Genomic DNA, 19367 nt, shown 5'->3' on the forward strand with positions numbered 1-19367 from the left:
GGAGGGTGAGGGAGGGGAAGGAAGTGTCTATCGGTAAGTGGGACCTGGAGTTCCTGTCACTGTGCCATCTAGTGACTTGGCCAATGCCTCCTGTATTAAAGGGTCACCCAGGGCAGCCAGGACCACGAGGACCGGCCGGACTCGATGGCTGCAATGGGACCAGGGGAGATGTGGGTAGACAAGGAATACCAGGCATCCCGGCTGCACCCGGACGACCTGTAAGTACCCCTCACCTGGGGAGGGTAGAAACATTACCAGGACAAACTTCATAAAAAGGCCACCACACAAGCTGGGAAATGCCATTCAGTCCATTGTCCCTGTGAGACGGGCTATAACTCTGCTGACTAACCTGTGCCCACCCTGCCTTCTGTAAGGACTCCGAGCCATTCTCCCACTTCCAGTGCTGATGCCCTGGCAGAGGTGACCAGTGCCTCTGCTTCCTCAGGAGGATAAAGAAACCTGGCGGCTCTCACCGATTTTTATAGATGCTGCACAGGCAGCTTGACGGTTTGATAATGGTCACAGAGAGTTGGGGACACAGCCCAGCACATCACGGACATCAGCCTCCCCTCCACAGACTCAGCGATACTTCCCGCTGCCTCAGGAAAGCACCTGGCAGCTCCCCGGTGCCAGGGTCCAGGATGTTTCAGATCGCGCCCAAGATATTCTGCAGTGGGAGGGAGGACAGCCGGAGGTCGTGGTACATATTGGTACCAATGACATAGGCAGGACCAGGGAAGAGGTCCTGAAAACAGACTACAGGGAATTAGGAAGGAAGTTGAGAAGCAGGACCTCAAAGGTTGTAATCTCGGGATTACTGCCTGTGCCATGTGACAGTGGGAATAGGAATAGAATGAGGTGGAGGATAAATGTGTGGCTGAGGGATTGGAGCAGGGGGCAGGGATTCAGATTTCTGAATCATTGGGACTTCTTTTGGGGCAGGCGTGACCTGTACAAAAAGGACAGGTTGCACTTGAATCCCAGGGGGACAAATATCCTGGCGGGGAGGTTTGCTAAGGCTACTGAGGGAAGTTTAAACTAGAATTGTTGGGGGGTGGGAACTGAACTGAAGAGACTGGGGAAGAGGAGGTTGGCTCACAAATAGAGAAAGCTTGGAGACAGTGTGTGAGGGAGGATAGGCAGGTGATAGAGAAGGGACATGCTCAGACCGACGGTTTGAAGTGTGTCTATTTTAACGCAAGGAATGTTGTGAACAAAGCGGATGAGCTTAGAGCGTGGATCAGTACTTGGAACTATGATGTTGTGGCCATTACAGAGACTTGGATGGCATCAGGGACTGGAATGGTTACTTCAAGTGCCAGGTTTTAGATGTTTCAGAAAGGACAGGGAGGGAGGCAAAAGAGGTGGGGGCATAGCACTGTTGGTCAGAGATAGTATCACAGCTGCAGTAAAGGTGGACGTCACGGAGGGATTGTCTACGGAGTCTCTGTGGGTGGAGGTTAGGAACAGGAAGGGGTCAATAACTTTACTGGGTGCTTTTTATAGGCCGCCCAATAGTAACAGGGATATTGAGGAGCAGATAGGGAAACAGATCCTGGAAAGGTGTAATAATAACAGAATTGTCATGATGGGAGATTTTGATTTCCCAAATATCGATTGGCATCTCCCTAGAGCAAGGGGATTAGATGGGGTGGAGTTTGTTAGGTGTGTTCAGGAAGGTTTTTTGACACAATATGTAGATAGGCCTACAAGAGGAGAGACTGTACTTGATTTGGCATTGGGAAATGAACCTGGTCAGGTGTCAGATCTCTCAGTGGGAGAGCATTTTGGAGATAGTGGTCATAATTCTATCTCCTTTACAATAGCATTGGAGAGATCGGATCGGGGTAGAAAAGCATTTGATTGGAGTAAGGGGCTATCAGGCAGGAAATTGGAAGCTTAAATTGGGAGCAGATGTTCTCAGGGAAAAGTACGGAAGAAATGTGGCAAAACGTTCAGAGGATATTTGTGTGGAGTTCTGCATAGGTATGTTCCAATGAGACAGAGTACAGGAACCGTGGTGTACCAAGGCTGTAATAAATCTAGTCAAGAAGAAAAGAAAAGCTTACAAAAGGTTCAGAGAGCTAGGGAATGTTAGAGATCTAGAAGATTATAAGGCTAACGGGAAGGAGCTTAAGAAGGATATTAGGAGAACCAGAAGGGGCCATGAGAAGGCCTTGGCGAGCAGGATTAAGGAAAACCCCAAGGCATTCTACAAGTATGTGAAGAGTAAGAGAATAAGACATGAGAGAATAGGACCTATCAAGTGTGTCAGTGGGAAAGTGTGTATGTAACCGGAGGAAATAGCAGAGGTACTTAATGAATACTTTACTTCAGTATTCACTATGGAAAAGGATCTTGGTGATTGTAGTGATGACTTGCAGTGAACTGAAAAGCTTGAGCATGCAGATATTAAAAAAGAGAATGTGCTGGAGATTTGGAAAGCATCAAGTTGGATAAGTCACCAGGACTCGATGAGGTGTACCCCAGGCTACTGTGGGAGGCGAGGGAGGAGATTGCTGAGCCTCTGACGATGATCTTTGCATCATCAATGGGGACGGGAGAGGCTCCGGAGGAATGGAGGGTTGCGGATGTTGTTCCTTTATTCAAGAAAGGGAGTAGAGATAGCCCAGGAATTATAGACGGGTGAGTCTTACTTCAGTGGTTGGTAAGTTGATGGAAATGATCCTGAGAGGCAGGATTTATGAACATTTGGAGATGTATAATATGATTAAGAATAGTCAGCATGCCTTTGTCAAGGGCAGGTCGTGCCTTACGAGCCTGATTGGATTTTTTGAGGATGTGACTAAACACATTGATGAAGGAAGAGCAGTAGATGTAGTGAATATGGTTTTCAGCAAGGCATTTGATAAGGCACCCCATGCAAGGCTTATTGAAAGTAAGGAGGCATGGGATCCAAGAGGACATTGCTTTGTGGATCCAGAACTGGCTTGCCCACAGAAGGCAAAGAGTGTTGTAGACAGGTCATATTCTGCATGGAGGTCAGTCACCAGTGGTGTACCTCAGGGATCTGTTCTGGGACCCTTACTCTTCGTGATTTTTATCAACGACCTGGATGAGGAAGTGGAGGGATGGGTTAGTAAATTTGCTAATGACACAAAGGTTGGAGGTGTTGTGGATAGTGTGGAGGGCTGTCAGAGGTTACAGCGGGACATTAATAGGATGCAAAACTGGGCTGAGAAGTGGCAGATGGAGTTCAACCCAGATAAGTGTGAGGTGGTTCATTTTGGTAAGTCAAATATGATGGCAGAATTGTTGGCGCGTGGCCAAATGGTTAAGGCGTTGGTCTAGTGATCTGAAGGTCGCTAGTTCGAGCCTCAGCTGAGGTAGCATGTCGTGTCCTTGAGCAAGACATTTAACCACACATTGCTCTGTGACGACACTGGTGCCAAGCTGTATCGGCCCTTGCCCTTCCCTTGGACAACATCGGTGTCGTGGAGAGGGGAGACTTGCAGTATGGGCAACTGCCGGTCTTCCATACGACCTTACCCAGGCCTGCGCCCTGGAAACCTTCCAAGGCGCAAATCCATGGTCTCACGAGACTAATGGATGTCTATGATGATAGTATTAATGGTAAGACTCTTGGCAGTGTGGAGGATCAGAGGGATCTTGGGGTCCGAGTCCATAGGATGCTTAAAGCAGCTGTGCAGGTTGACTCGGTGGTTAAGAAGGCATATGGTGCACTGGCCTTCATCAATTGTGGGATTGAGTTTAAGAGCCGAGAGGTAATGTTGCAGCTGTATAGGACCCTGGTCAGACTCCACTTGGAGTACTGTGCTCAGTTCTGGTCGCCTCACTACAGGAAGGATGTGGAAACCATAGAAAAGGTGCAGAGGAGATTCACAAGTATGTTGCCTGGATTGGGGAGCATGCCTTATGAAAACAGGTTGAGTGAAGTCGGTGAACGCAGCAGGCCAGGCAGCATCTCTAGGAAGAGGTACAGTCAACATTTCGGGCCTGGACCCTTTGTCAGGACTAACTAAAAGAAGAGATAGTAAGAGATTTGAAAGTGGGAGGAGGAGGGGGAGGGGGAGATCCAAAATGATAGGAGAAGACAGGAGGGGAGGGGTGGATCTAAGAGCTGGAGAAGGGAGAGGATCATGGGATGGGAAGCCTGGGGAGAAAGAGGAGGGGGAGGGGAGCCTGGAGGGTGGAGAGCTGGCAAGGAGTTATAGTGAGAGGGACAGAGGGAGAAAAAAGAGAGAGAGAGAGAAAAAAGGGAAAATATATAAAACAAATAAATAAAGGATGGGGTGTGAAGAGGAAGAGGGGCATTAATGGAAGTTAGAGAAGTCAATGTTCATGCCATCAGGTTGGAGGCTACCCAGACGGAATATAAGGTGTTGTTCCTCCAACCTGAGTGTGGCTTCATCTTGACAATAGAGGAGGCCGTGGATAGACATATCAGAATGGGAATGGGATGTGGAATTAAAATGTGTGGCCACTGGGAGATCCTGCTTTCTCTGGCGGACAGAGCGTAGGTGTTCAGCGAAACAGTCTTCTAGCCTGCGTCGGGTCTCGCCAATATATAGAAGGCCGCACTGAGAGAACCGGACGAAATATATCACCCCAGCTGACTCACAGGTGAAGTGTCGCCTCACTTGGAAGGACTGTCTGGGGCCCTGAATGGTGGTGAGGGAGGAAGTGTAAGGGCATGTGTAGCACTTGTTCCGCTTACAAGGATAAGTGCCGGGGATAAGTAATGACGGTGATGGATGGGGTTTGAAGGATGTGACAAGTAGGAATGAGGGTGAAGTGCAATGGGATCAGAGTGTGAGGTGTGGGGATGAGGTGAATGGTGAGGGTTTGAAGGAAGTGATAGATGGGATGTGGTGGGATCAGAGTGTGAGGTGTGGGGATGAGGTGATTGGTGAGGGTTTGAAGGAAGTGATAGATGGGATGTGGTGGGATGAGAGTGTGAGGTGTGGGGATGAGGTGAATGGTGAGGGTTTGAAGGAAGTGATAGATGGGATGTGGTGTGATGAGAGTGTGAGGTGTGGGGATGAGGTGGGAATGGTGAGGGTTTGAAGGAAGTGATAGATGGGATGTGGTGGGATCAGAGTGTGAGGTGTGGGGATGAGGTGATTGGTGAGGGTTTGAAGGAAGTGATAGATGGGATGTGGTGGGATGAGAGTGTGAGGTGTGGGGATGAGGTGAATGGTGAGGGTTTGAAGGAAGTGATAGATGGGATGTGGTGTGATGAGAGTGTGAGGTGTGGGGATGAGGTGATTGGTGAGGGTTTGAAGGAAGTGATAGATGGGATGTGGTGGGATGAGAGTGTGAGGTGTGGGGATGAGGTGGGAATGGTGAGGGTTTGAAGGAAGTGATAGATGGGATGTGGTGGGATGAGAGTGTGAGGTGTGGGGATGAGGTGAATGATGAGGGTTTGAAGGAAGTGGTAGATGGGATGTGGTGGGATGAGACTGTGAGGTGTGGGGATGAGGTGGGAATGGTGAGGGTTTGAAGGAAGTGGTAGATGGGATGTGGTGGGATGAGACTGTGAGGTGTGGGGATGAGGTGGGAATGGTGAGGGTTTGAAGGAAGTGATAGATGGGATGTGGTGGGATGAGAGTGTGAGGTGTGGGGATGAGGTGAATGGTGAGGGTTTGAAGGAAGTGATAGATGGGATGTGGTGGGATGAGAGTGTGAGGTGTGGGGATGAGGTGATTGGTGAGGGTTTGAAGGAAGTGATAGATGGGATGTGGTGGGATGAGAGTGTGAGGTGTGGGGATGAGGTGAATGGTGAGGGTTTGAAGGAAGTGATAGATGGGATGTGGTGGGATGAGAGTGTGAGGTGTGGGGATGAGGTGAATGGTGAGGGTTTGAAGGAAGTGATAGATGGGATGTGGTGGGATGAGAGTGTGAGGTGTGGGGATGAGGTGGGAATGGTGAGGGTTTGAAGGAAGTGGTAGATGGGATGTGGTGGGATGAGACTGTGAGGTGTGGGGATGAGGTGGGAATGGTGAGGGTTTGAAGGAAGTGATAGATGGGATGTGGTGGGATGAGAGTGTGAGGTGTGGGGATAAGGTGAATGGTGAGGGTTTGAAGGAAGTGATAGATGGGATGTGGTGGGATGAGAGTGTGAGGTGTGGGGATGAGGTGAATGGTGAGGGTTTGAAGGAAGTGATAGATGGGATGTGGTGGGATGAGAGTGTGAGGTGTGGGGATGAGGTGATTGGTGAGGGTTTGAAGGAAGTGATAGATGGGATGTGGTGGGATGAGAGTGTGAGGTGTGGGGATGAGGTGATTGGTGAGGGTTTGAAGGAAGTGATAGATGGGATGTGGTGGGATGAGAGTGTGAGGTGTGGGGATGAGGTGAATGGTGAGGGTTTGAAGGAAGTGATAGATGGGATGTGGTGGGATCAGAGTGTGAGGTGTGGGGATGAGGTGATTGGTGAGGGTTTGAAGGAAGTGATAGATGGGATGTGGTGGGATGAGAGTGTGAGGTGTGGGGATGAGGTGATTGGTGAGGGTTTGAAGGAAGTGATAGATGGGATGTGGTGGGATGAGAGTGTGAGGTGTGGGGATGAGGTGGGAATGGTGAGGGTTTGAAGGAAGTGATAGATGGGATGTGGTGGGATGAGAGTGTGAGGTGTGGGGATGAGGTGAATGGTGAGGGTTTGAAGGAAGTGATAGATGGGATGTGGTGTGATGAGAGTGTGAGGTGTGGGGATGAGGTGAATGGTGAGGGTTTGAAGGAAGTGATAGATGGGATGTGGTGGGATGAGAGTGTGAGGTGTGGGGATGAGGTGATTGGTGAGGGTTTGAAGGAAGTGATAGATGGGATGTGGTGGGATGAGAGTGTGAGGTGTGGGGATGAGGTGGGAATGGTGAGGGTTTGAAGGAAGTGATAGATGGGATGTGGTGTGATGAGAGTGTGAGGTGTGGGGATGAGGTGATTGGTGAGGGTTTGAAGGAAGTGATAGATGGGATGTGGTGGGATGAGAGTGTGAGGTGTGGGGATGAGGTGGGAATGGTGAGGGTTTGAAGGAAGTGATAGATGGGATGTGGTGGGATGAGAGTGTGAGGTGTGGGGATGAGGTGATTGGTGAGGGTTTGAAGGAAGTGATAGATGGGATGTGGTGGGATGAGAGTGTGAGGTGTGGGGATGAGGTGGGAATGGTGAGGGTTTGAAGGAAGTGATAGATGGGATGTGGTGGGATGAGAGTGTGAGGTGTGGGGATGAGGTGATTGGTGAGGGTTTGAAGGAAGTGATAGATGGGATGTGGTGGGATGAGAGTGTGAGGTGTGGGGATGAGGTGGGAATGGTGAGGGTTTGAAGGAAGTGATAGATGGGATGTGGTGGGATGAGAGTGTGAGGTGTGGGGATGAGGTGATTGGTGAGGGTTTGAAGGAAGTGATAGATGGGATGTGGTGGGATGAGAGTGTGAGGTGTGGGGATGAGGTGGGAATGGTGAGGGTTTGAAGGAAGTGATAGATGGGATGTGGTGGGATGAGACTGTGAGGTGTGGGGATGAGGTGGGAATGGTGAGGGTTTGAAGGAAGTGATAGATGGGATGTGGTGGGATGAGAGTGTGAGGTGTGGGGATGAGGTGATTGGTGAGGGTTTGAAGGAAGTGATAGATGGGATGTGGTGGGATGAGAGTGTGAGGTGTGGGGATGAGGTGGGAATGGTGAGGGTTTGAAGGAAGTGATAGATGGGATGTGGTGGGATGAGAGTGTGAGGTGTGGGGATGAGGTGATTGGTGAGGGTTTGAAGGAAGTGATAGATGGGATGTGGTGGGATGAGAGTGTGAGGTGTGGGGATGAGGTGAATGGTGAGGGTTTGAAGGAAGTGATAGATGGGATGTGGTGGGATGAGACTGTGAGGTGTAGGGAGGTAGGAGTGTGGATTCACTCTGAACATAATAGGGGAACAAGTTCTGCAGAGTGTACGCAGGATCTGTGGAACCACTACAGCACTTGGCACTACAGGAGAAGGTGGGACCCTGGAAATCCCATCAGGAATTGTGGATTCTGGGACAGGGCGAATGAATCCCAGGATAGGGGTGTAATGGGAGGTGTGTAGATGAAATGTCTGGAATGCCACAGAGACAAATGCTGAGAGTTTGATATTGTTGTACATTGTGTCACAGGGTGCTGATGGAGTGAAGGGACAGAAAGGTGAACCATTCCTCGTTACAATGAATGGGAAAAGCAACAGGGTGAGTGATGGGCATTGGCGGGGAATGGTGGGGAATTGTGGGGAGCAATGGGGAGCGATGGGGAATGGTAGGGAGTGATGGGGAATGGTGGGGAATGGTAGGGAATGGTAGAGAGTGATGGGCATTGGCGGGGAATGGTGGGGAATTGTGGGGAGCGATGGGGAATGGTAGGGAGTGATGGGGAATGGTGGGGAATGGTAGGGAGTGATGGGGAATGGTGGGGAATGGTAGGGAATGGTAGGGAGTGATGGGCATTGGCGGGGAATGGTGGGGAATTGTGGGGAGCGATGGGGAATGGTAGGGAGTGATGGGGAATGGTGGGGAATGGTAGGGAGTGATGGGGAATGGTGGGGAGTGATGGGGAATAGTGGGGAATGGTGTGCAGTGATTGGGAATGGTGAGGAATGGTTGGAAGAGGTGGGGAATGATGGTTCTGATGGAGATCCTGTTATTCAGAACTCATTCCCCTGCCTTTCCTCAACAGCCAGTCAGATCGCCAACACCCAGTTAACCCAGGTTTACAGAATGGAAATGGATTTAAGGTCTATCGAATGCAAGCTCCTCAAACTTTGGAATTTTGAACTGCGCAAGAGTTTTAGGCACATAGAAAATTCTGTAAAATGAAGATAGTTTAAAATAATGAAATGAAAATTTTCTAAGTATCAACAGATTACTATAAAGAGCAGTAAACGGTAAAAAACTAAATCAAATCAATAATTGGTGTGGCCATCCTTCACCTTGGTACAGTTTTGTGCAGTTTAATAATAAACCAACTGGTAGGTTGTTCCGAGCATCTTGGAGAACTTGCCACAGTCCTTCGTCAGACTTTGGCTGTCTCGCTTGCTTCTGTCTCTCCAGATAATCCCAGACATCTTTGATGATGTAGACATCAGCGCTCTTTGCAGGCCATAACACCTAAAACCATACTTAAAAAATCCAAGACTTTAGCACAGTACTGTAAGTTTGACAAACATGTCAATAAAGGAGCTAAACTCTTTACATCCAAGCTCTGTTAATTGGGTGTGTGCCTCCTGTCGGTGTTCTCAGCCGCCTGTGCTGGGGTGAGCAGGGGTGTGTGATGTGCCCCACCACTGACTGCACCTTCCCATCGGCCTGTTGACCCTGATGGTCCCCTCAGTTGCCCCATGCCTGTCTGTGGTTTGGACAATCACAGTGCGGGCAGCTTGCCCCTCGCACACAGTCCTGACCCTGGCGATGGTCCAGTTGAAGGCATGACCCTTGGAGGAGACGCTGCTTGCTAACCTTTTTGTCTCCGCAGGGCCGCCCTGGTGATCCCGGACTTCCTGGTCGGCCGGTGAGTGCTGGGGTTTGGGGATTTTGTGGAGGGGGGGGCTGATCAATTGGTAGGTGCTACCCTGTCCCCATCTACATGATCTTCTCGAGCTCCTCAGATGGTCCTTCTGTCAACCCAGACCAAATACCCAGCCAGCGAATAGAGATGATGGCATCCTCAGTTACTCAGACACAGTGAATGGAACTTCCAAAACCTCCCCTCCCTCAAACACGCCTCCCTTGAACACACCTCCCACCAGCAATCCTCCCCACCAACACACCAATCCACCATAACCCCTCCCCACCTACACCCTTGCTCAACAACACACCCTCACACTAAAACTCTTCCCCATCTAACCCAGTCCCCCTTCCCCACCAAGAACCCTCCCACCAAAAACCCTTCCTGCCAACACACCCTCCCACCAACACCCCCCCCCACCAACACCCCTCCCCAGGAATACCCCTTCCACCAACATTCCTCCCTGCCAACACACCTCCCCAGCAACACCCCTCCATATTAGCATTCCTCCCCACTGACACCCTCCCTCCCCACAAACCCTTCCTCTCTCCCCACTAGCACCCCTCCCTTCCCACTAAACTCTCCCTCCCATCCACCCCTCTCCCCTCCCTCCCCACCAAATCTCCCCTCAGTGGAAGGGCCCCACTGACCCACCTCCCTCCTCACTGACACCTCCCTCCCTCCCCGCTGACCCCTCCGACTTTCCAGCCACACTGCAGAGTGCCATACTGCTTCAGGGACAGTTGAGTGGAGCCTGGTGTGAGCTGCCGTGGGAGTGTTGTGGGACCCTGCTATGTACAAGAGACACCTGTAAGGTCTGCTCTCCATGTAAATGCTCGACCTTGCTTCCTTTCCAGGGTGATCAAGGAGCCCCCGGTCAGCCTGGTTACAGAGGTATCCGAGGATATCCTGGGCCACAGGTACGTGGTGGGATCGGGATGGTTCTGCCCTCTGAATGCTGAGATTCCGGTGGTTTGCCGGGATATATCCTGTGATTGTCTGCTCACTCTCTGCATCTTTGTCCACAGGGACCTCCTGGGCCTCCAGGTGCTCGAGGACCAAAGGTAAGGCCATCTATCCGGTCATTGTCTGTAGAGGTAACCCCTCCTCCCACCATCTCCTGTCCCACACAATATCAGCCCATCTGCGCATTCCTCCAGCAGCTGAGCTCTTTGCATTCCCACTAACATCCCCCACCAAACTCTTCCTCCATAAACTCTTCTCCCCTGTAACTTCTCCCTCCTAACGTCTCCTTTCCTATCCTTTCCCCAACCTCTTCCTCCCTAACCTCTCCCCCAGATTCTCCTTCCCTATCCTCTCCCCCTAACTTTTCCTTCTCTACCCTCTCCTTCCCTAACCTCTCCACCTCCGTCCTTTCTTGGCCCGAGTTAGCATCTCCCTCCTGGTTCCCCAGGCACTTTCCATTGGTTGCACATGGCAGGTAATGTGGTTGGGTCGCGGAAGGGAGTGAATCCCCAGGAATGAACGGTTTGTCCCGCGGGGACCATTCTCTGGGGCAGAGGGAACGGTTTCAGTCTTCCTGCAGTGGCCCCAGCTTCCCGCAGACAGGCCCAAATCATCCTCCCTGCTGCCTTTGACACAATTTGTCCTGCCATTGAAGTGATCTTCCCTTCACTCTCTGAAGTGGATTAGTGTAATGTTTATAAGACCATAAGACATAGGAGCAGAATTAGGCCATTTGGCCCATCGAGTCTGCTCCGCCATTCAATCGTGACTGACCTTTTTCTGCCCTGATCAACCCGCTCCCCAGCCTTCTCCCCGTAACCTTTGATGTCATATCTAATCAAGAATTGATCAAGCTCTGCGTCAAATTCCCCCAACAACCTGGCCTCCACAGCTGTCTGTGGTAATAAATTCCACAAATTCACCACCCTTTGGCTAAAGAAACTTTTCCACATCCCTGTTTTAAATGGACACCCCTCTATCCTGAGGCTGTGCCTCTTGTCCTAGACTCTCCCATCATGGGAAACATGCTTTCCACATCTACCATGTCTAGGCCTTTCAACATTCGAAAGGTTTCAATGAGATCCCACCTCATCCTTCTGAATTCCAGCGAGTACAGACCCAGAGCCATCAAATGTTCCTCATATGATAACCCTTTCATTCCCAAAATCATCCTTGTGAACCTCCTCTGGACCCTCTCCAATGCCAGCACATCTTTTCTTAGATAAGGAGGCCAAAACTGTTCACAATTCTCAAGGTGAGGACTCACCAGTGCCTTATAAAGCCTCAGTATCACATCCTTGCTCTTGTATTCTAGATATCTTGAAATGAATGCTAACATTGCATTTGCTTTCCTCAGCACCAACTTGACCTGCAAGTTAACCTTTAGGTTGTTCTGCACAAGGACTCCCAAGTCCCTTTGCATCTCAGATTTTTGGATTTTCTCCCCTTTTAGAAAATAGTCTGCACATTTATTTCTTATACCAAAGTGCAGGACCATGCATTTTCCAACATTGTATTTCATTTGCCACTCTCTTGCTCATTCTCCGAATTGTGTAAGACCTTCTGCAGCCTACCTGTTTCCTCAACACTACCTGCCCCTCCACCAATCTTCATATCATCTGCAAACTTGGCAACAAAGCCATCTATTCCATCATCTAAATCACTGATATACAGCATAACAAGAAGTGGTCCCAACACCAACCCTTGTGGAACACCACTAGTCACTGGCAGCCAACCAGAAAAGGATCCTTTTATTCCCACTCACTGCCAACTACCAATCAGCCAATGCTCTAACCATGTCAGTAAATTTCCTGTAATGCCATGGGCTCTTAACTTGGTAAGCAGCCTCATGTGTGGCACCTTGTCAAAGGCCTTCTGAAAGTCATCCACTACATTCCTTTTATCTATCCTACTTATAATCTTCTCAAAGAATTTCAACAAGTTCATCAGGCAAGATTTTCCCTTGAGGAAACCATGCTAACTTTTTCCTATCTTGTCCTGTGTCACCAAGTACTCCTTAACCTCATCCTCCAACAACTGACTCCAACTTCTCCCAACCACTGAGGTCAGGCTAACTAGTCCATAATTTACTTTCTGCTGTATTCCTCCTTTCTTAAAGAGTGGAGTGACATTTGCAATTTTCCAGTCGTCTGGCCTCATGCCAGAGTCCAATGATTTTCTAAAGATCATTACTAAAGTCACCACAATCTCTACCACTATCTCTTTCAGAACCCTAGGGCAGTTCATTTGGTCCGGGTGACTAATGTACCCTTAAGTCTTTCAGTTTTTTGAGCACCTTCTCCCTTGTAATAGTAACTGCACTCTCTTCTCTTCCATCACACCCTTCATCATCTGGCACGCTGCTAGAGTCTTCCACAGTGAAGACTAATGCAAAGTACCCATTTAGTTCATCAGCCATCTCCTTGTCCCCACTATTATTTCTCCGGCCTCATTTTCTAGCGTTCTATATCCACTTCCATCACTCTTATTTTTTACATTTCTGAAAAAACTTTTACTGTCCACTTTGATAATGTTTGTTAGCTTGTATTCATATTTTATCTTTTCCTTCCTAATGATTATTTTAGTTGCTCTCTGTAGGTTTTAAAAGTTTCTCAATGCCCTGTCTTCCCACTAATTTTTGCTTTGTTGTATTCCCTCTGTTTTGCTTTTACAATTGCTTTGACTTCCCTTGTCAGCCATGGTTGTACTATTTTGTCATTTGAGTATTTCTTTGTTTTTGGAATACGTCTATCCTGCACCTTCCTTATTTTCCCTAGAAACTCTGCCATTGCTGCTCTGCTATCATCCCTGCCAACATTTCCTTCCAATTTACTTTGGCCAACTCCTCTCTCATATCACTGTAATTACCTTTACTCCATTCAAGTACTGCTATATCAGACTTTACTTTCTCCCTATCAAGTTTCAAGTTGAACATAATCATATTGTGATCACTGGTTCCGAAGGGTTTTCCCTTAAGCTCCCTAATCACCTCTGGTTCATTACATAATACTCAGTCTAGTACAGCTGATCCCCTAATAGGCTCAACGACAAACTACTCTAAAAAGCCATTTCATAGGCATTCAACAAACTCACTCTCTTGAGATCCACTTCCAACCTGATTTTTCCATTCGACCTGTGAAGTCTCCCATGACTATCATAACATTGCCCTTTTGACATGCCTTTTCTATTTCCTGTTCTAATCTGTGGTCCACATCCCAGCTGCTGTATATAACCGCCATCAGGGTCCTTTTGCCCTTGCAGTTTCTTAACTCAACCCACAAGGATTCAACATCTTCCAATCCTATGTCACATCTTTCTACTGATTGATACCATTCTTTACCAGCAGAGCCACACCACCCCCTCTGCCTACCTTCCTATCCCTCCGATACAACCTTGGAAATTCAGCTCCCAACTACAACCATCCTTCAGCCATGATTCAGTGATATCCACAACATCATACCTGACAATCTGTAATATTGCAACAAGATCATCCAGCTATTTCTTATACTCCATGCTTTGAAATATGACACCTTGAGTGTTACATTTGCTACCCTTTTTGATTCTGTATCCCTAAAGCACTGAATCTCATTCTGCTGGCTGCAATTTTGTCCTATCATCTGCCTACCCTTCCTGACAGTCTGACCACACGTTATCTTTGCTTTTATGCCATCCCTCCTATCCTGAGACTCTTCACGAGTGCACAGGATACCACAGAATGAGGCCATTTCAGCCAAACCAATCAGTGCTGCTCAACGAAGGGCTGGCAGCTTCCATCACCAGCTCACAGAGATCGCTTGGGTAACCACCATCTCAGCCTCCTCCTACCACGCCCCACTCCTTTACGACTCAATGGGAACTATATGATCATCAACTGCTCTGGTGCTGCACAGGTGCCCCAGTTCTGCATGTGTGGGTGGTGCATGGTGTTAACTTTTGTTGTCCCAGTGCATCAGGTCACAGAACTCCCACCAGATACTTCCCACCACGCATACAGTCCCTGCAGAACCAACGTGCCCCATCAGACATGCAGTGACACGTGTCCTCATGCAGCCTACACAAAAATGGCATCGTATCGTTGCAACCCGCTGGGTTAAAAGCCCTCTCCCCGTTCGACTTTGCAACCTCAACACTGCGTCAGTGTGTCTGAAGCCTAATTTCCTCCTCCCCACCTCCCACACCCCTAGTCAGAGGCTTCTCTCTGGGTACTGGGTGAGTGGGAGCCCAGGCTAGGCCTGGGTGGTCAGAGAGCTGGGAGCCTCTCCTCACCTACCACCCCCCCCCGCCACCCCCGGCTCTCCTTCCTCACACCTCTGTCACTACGGTGGAGGCTTGTGGTGAGTGGTCTGTTGGACAAAAGTTTTTAAAAAAAGATTAGCTTTATTTGCACGTGTGCATTGAAACATACGGTGAAATGAGTCATTTGCCTCAATGACCAACATACCCCGGGGATGTGCTGGGGGCAGCCCACAAGCGTGTCAGCATACTTCTGCACCCACATTGCCTGCCAAAACGTACTAACCTGTAAGTCTTTGGCATGTGGGAGCAGACCAAAACACCCACTGGAGACCCCTGCGGTCACGGCGAGAACGTACAGACTTCTTATAGGCAGAAGAGGGAATTAAACCCGGATCGGTGGGCACTGAAGCATTATGCCAGCCGGTCGCAGTTGACGCTGGTGGAGGGTAGCAGGTGCAGGCGGGGGCGGGAGTTTCTTTGGAGCACTGCACATCACTACGACTGATCATCGAAATTTATTGGGATCGCTCTGTGCAGACATGAGATGCGGGGTTCTGGCAGGGCCTCATTTGGGTGGCTGGGGCTGTGAAATGGTGCCTGTGACACTAACGCTGTTCATGCTGGTTGCTCCACAGGGAAACGACGCGGTCGGCTTCCAGGGTCCAAAGGGGGAGAAGGTGGGTGATTGTGCTGGTGTGGGGGCAGCAGCTGTGTCGAGTGGCAAACACAGGACGTGGTCTCCCGCATCCGTCAGTCTGCTCAGCGCAGACCTTCACCCATTCAGTCCTACACCCCCTTCACTGACCGTTGGGCTGGGAGAGATGGGCGGAAATAGCCAGAGGTTGGAGACGGGGGGTGGGGGGAGGTGGGGAGTGGGATGTATCAGGTGCAGAGCGGCAGAGAGAGAGCGAGCAGGGTGAAGAGTGAGGCAGCTGAGAGAGGGAAGAATCAGAGAGTGAGGGGTCGGAGAGAGGGTATGAAATCCAGTACAGGTTTCCCCCGCCATCCGAAGGTAGAGCGTTCCTATGGAACAGTTCGTAAGCCGGAATTTCGTAAAGCGAAGAAGCAATTACCATTTATTTATATGGGAAAAATTTGTGAGCGTTCGCAGACCCAAAAATAACCTACCAAATCATGCCAAATAACACATAAAACCTAAAATAACAGTAACATATAGTAAAAGCAGGAATGATATGATAAATACACAGCCTATATAAAGTAGAAGTACTTTTCCACAATCATTACTGCACTATTCTCGGTAGCGAAAATCTCACGCAAGCGCTCTCTGCAGAAACACGGCGCAAGCGCTCTCCAGTAACCTTTAAGCTATGAAGCTGTCAAATCATAGCAAATAACACGTAAAAATACACAGCCAATATAAAGTAGAAATAACATGTACAACGTTGAATCACAGGAATTGGGAAGACATCGAGCACACTGATGATGATGTGTTAGGCTGAGTCGTCGCAGGTTGGGGTGGTGCAGTGGCCCCCACCCTCCGGGCAGCAACCCGATACCGCGAAGCGTGCAGGGGTACAGTGGTAGCCGGGACGCACTCAGCAATCGCCTCTGATCTGGGCCGATATTTACGTGTCGGGTGGCACCTAATTAATTAGCTTGTTTATTTTGGCTTTCTTCTTAAAGATGTGCTGGATGCCTCCCGGCTACCGCTGCATTCTCCGCGGATCGGTATCTGTACGCGGCCCGGGGGTTGGGACCACTGGGGTGGTGGGACACGGGGGTGTCATCTGTTTCCATGAGGGCAGGCAGGTCATCTTCTCCGATGTCTGCCTGCCCCGATGTTGAAGGTTGAGGTTCATCGTCTGCTGTGGCTGATATGGAAGGCTTGCTTGACTGCTTAGCCTCATGCATTTTTCTATCATACAGTTCTTTGTAAGGACTCAAACCATCCTGCAAATATGCCCTAAACCGACATACCCTTTCAAAATTAAAGTCGTACTTTATCATTGCAGTGAAAATCTCACGTAATTGCCTCACGTTCAGTTCCTGGACGACTTCACTTTCGTTACTGTGTTCAGTTTTGATTGTTATCCTTTCCCCTTCCAATTGCATCAGCTCTTCATCTATCAGTTCTTGGTCATGGGATGCCAAAACCTCTTCAACATCATCTTTGTCAACTTCCACAAGCCAATCTCACTTTGTCCTTACTTCGTTCACCACGATCGAAACGCTTCATTATGTCTAGTTTTATGCTAAGTGTAACACCCTTACGAGCTCTTTCAGGCTTTTCCAATACCTAAGAACTCATCTTGCAAACGGCTGCTCACAGGCACATGTTTAAGCAATGCCGGCTAGAATGCCGTTCCGAATCTGGGGGAGAGCGGTTGCTCGGGGCACGTGCTGCCTTTTTTGGCGCGCTGATTTTTTCGTAACAGTGAAAACACCTTCTGTTAGCGAAAACAGGTAACTAATGTAGGTCTTTTGTAACAGTGAGTTTTCGTAAAGCGAATGTTCGAAAGGCGGGGGACACCTGTACAACATGAGGTCTCAGTTTACTGAAAAATGTTTGCCCATCTCTCTCATTCTGATTTCTTTCCCTCTTTCTCTCTCCTTGTGCTTCTCTCTTTCTGTATCCCAGTTTCTCTGTACCCCTCTCTCTTTCTCTCTCTCTCTCAGTTGATATCCTCACCAGCTCCCTTTCTTCGTCTCTCTCTCCCTCCCCTTCTCTCTCTCTCCATCCTGCCTAACCACATTTTTCTCTTTCCCTCTCCACCCCTCTATTTCACCATCCCTCTCCTTTATTCTCTTTCCGTCATTCTCTCTCTCACACTCAGACCACTGTCAAAGTTAGCAGGGACCGTGGATTACCGTGTTGTTGATATGTGGATTGCGTAGCAAACATGCTGTGGGGTTGTTTGATATCAGAAGTCCAGGCAGTGGACTCCTGGGAGGCAGTGAGTGAGGAGACTGGGTTTGGGGATTCCGATCTCTATGTCATGCTGTTGGTTTCCATCTTTGACCACAGGGTGATCCAGGACTTCCGGGAAATCCTGGAACCCGGGCAACCTCAGGAACTCCAGGAACTACCTACTTGAAAGGAAGCGCTGGAGAAAAGGTAAGCTTGATCAGGTGGGACTAACCTGTGGCCAGGGGTGGTGAAAGGGTGATAGTGGGAATGAGGGAGCCTCATGCAACCTAGTCCACCCATCCTGGTGACCTGAATCCTTGGCATTTGTGGGAGGGGCAGTACTGAGGGAGCGTTACACTGTTGTTTTTACCAGTTTTCAGGCAGGCATTAAACGGCGACCCCCTGTGCGCCCACCCCCCCGCACCCCGCCAGTGAGGTGTATGAGACACACACCTGTTGAGTAGCAGCGATTTCCCTACTCTTGCCTTTCACTGGTGGAAGTGGTATCACCAGATTCTGGAATGGTTTCAGAAGACAGGAAAATGGCAAATGTCACTCCACTCTTCAAGAAGGGAGGGAGGCAAAAGGCAGAATATTATAGGCCGTTTGCCTGACTTCAGTGGTTGGCAAAACGTCTCAGTCTGTCATTAAAGATGAAGTTCCAGGTTACTTGGAGGCACAGGATGAAATAGGTTCAAGTCAGTGTGGCTTCCTTCAGGGGAAATCTTGCCTGGCAAATCATTTGGAATTCTTTGAGGAAATAGCAGACAGGTTAGAGAGAGGAGAGTCAGTGGGTGTTCTTTACTGGTATTTTCAGAAGGCCTTTGACAAGGTGCTGCACAGGAGGCTGCTAGACAAAGTGGGAGTCCATGGTATTACAGGAAAGATACTAGCATGAATTAGAAGATTGTCTGAATGCCAAGCAGCAAAGAGTGGGAATAAAAGGGTCCTTTTCTGGTTGGCTGCCAGTGAATAGTGGTGTTCTGCAGGGGTCGGTGTTGGGACCACTTCTTTTCAAGTTATACTGTAGTATGTTAATGATCTGGATGACAAAATTGTTGGTTTTGTGTCCAGGTTTGCAGATGATCCAAAGTTGGATGGAAGGAAGCAGTAAGTCTGAAGAAGGACTTGGACAGATTATGAGAATGGGCAAAGAAGTGGCAGATGGAATACAATGTAGGCATTTTACTAGAAGGAATAGACTACTTTTTCAACAGGGGGAAAATTCAGAAATTGGAGGTGCAAAAGGACTTGGGAGACCTAGTACAGGATTCCCTGAAGTTTAACTTGCAGGTTGAAGTCGTTAGTAAGGAAGGCAAATGGAATGTTGGAGTCCATTTCAAGACGTAACAACTGGTGGTATTTCAGAGTGGAAATTGCTAATACCAGGGGCATAATTTTAAGGTGATTAGAGGAAGGTGTACAGGAGGATGTCAGAGGTATTATTTTTGACACAGAGAGTGGTAGGCATGTGGAACACCCTGCCAGCGTTGGTAGTGGAGGCAGATACATGAGGGACATTTGAGAAAGATAGGCTGAAGGATGATAGAAATATGGAGGGCTATGTAGAAAGGAAGGGTTAGGTTGGTCTTACAGTAGGTTAAAAGGTGACTGCGCTGTTCTATTTTCTATATATTTGTTGTTGCAGTACACTCCCGCAATCTGGCTCTGATGTACTGTATAAAACTGGTTCACCTACAGCCACTTGCTATAATGTTTCTTACCCACACGTTGTCTGACGTCCGGGGTGGATCCTGTGGCGTTGTCTCCTATCGTCATGGTAACACAGGCAAATTCA

General features: G+C 49.0%; 1 protein-coding gene across 2 annotated transcripts in view; it reads left to right on the forward strand.

Moving 5' to 3' along the window:
* LOC140198044 (uncharacterized) overlaps positions 1–19367 on the forward strand; it is a 176829-nt gene that overhangs the window by 80713 nt on the left and 76749 nt on the right. For both annotated transcript variants that reach the window (XM_072258884.1, XM_072258885.1), the window contains exons 7-13: positions 102–218; positions 8118–8186; positions 9466–9501; positions 10356–10418; positions 10527–10562; positions 15336–15377; positions 17687–17776. In XM_072258884.1, coding sequence (XP_072114985.1) covers positions 102–218; positions 8118–8186; positions 9466–9501; positions 10356–10418; positions 10527–10562; positions 15336–15377; positions 17687–17776 — 453 coding nt within the window. The remainder of the gene's footprint in view (positions 1–101; positions 219–8117; positions 8187–9465; positions 9502–10355; positions 10419–10526; positions 10563–15335; positions 15378–17686; positions 17777–19367) is intronic.

The sequence above is a fragment of the Mobula birostris genome, chromosome 5 (genome assembly GCF_030028105.1).
Source record: "Mobula birostris isolate sMobBir1 chromosome 5, sMobBir1.hap1, whole genome shotgun sequence".
Classification (NCBI taxonomy): Eukaryota; Metazoa; Chordata; class Chondrichthyes; order Myliobatiformes; family Myliobatidae; genus Mobula; species Mobula birostris.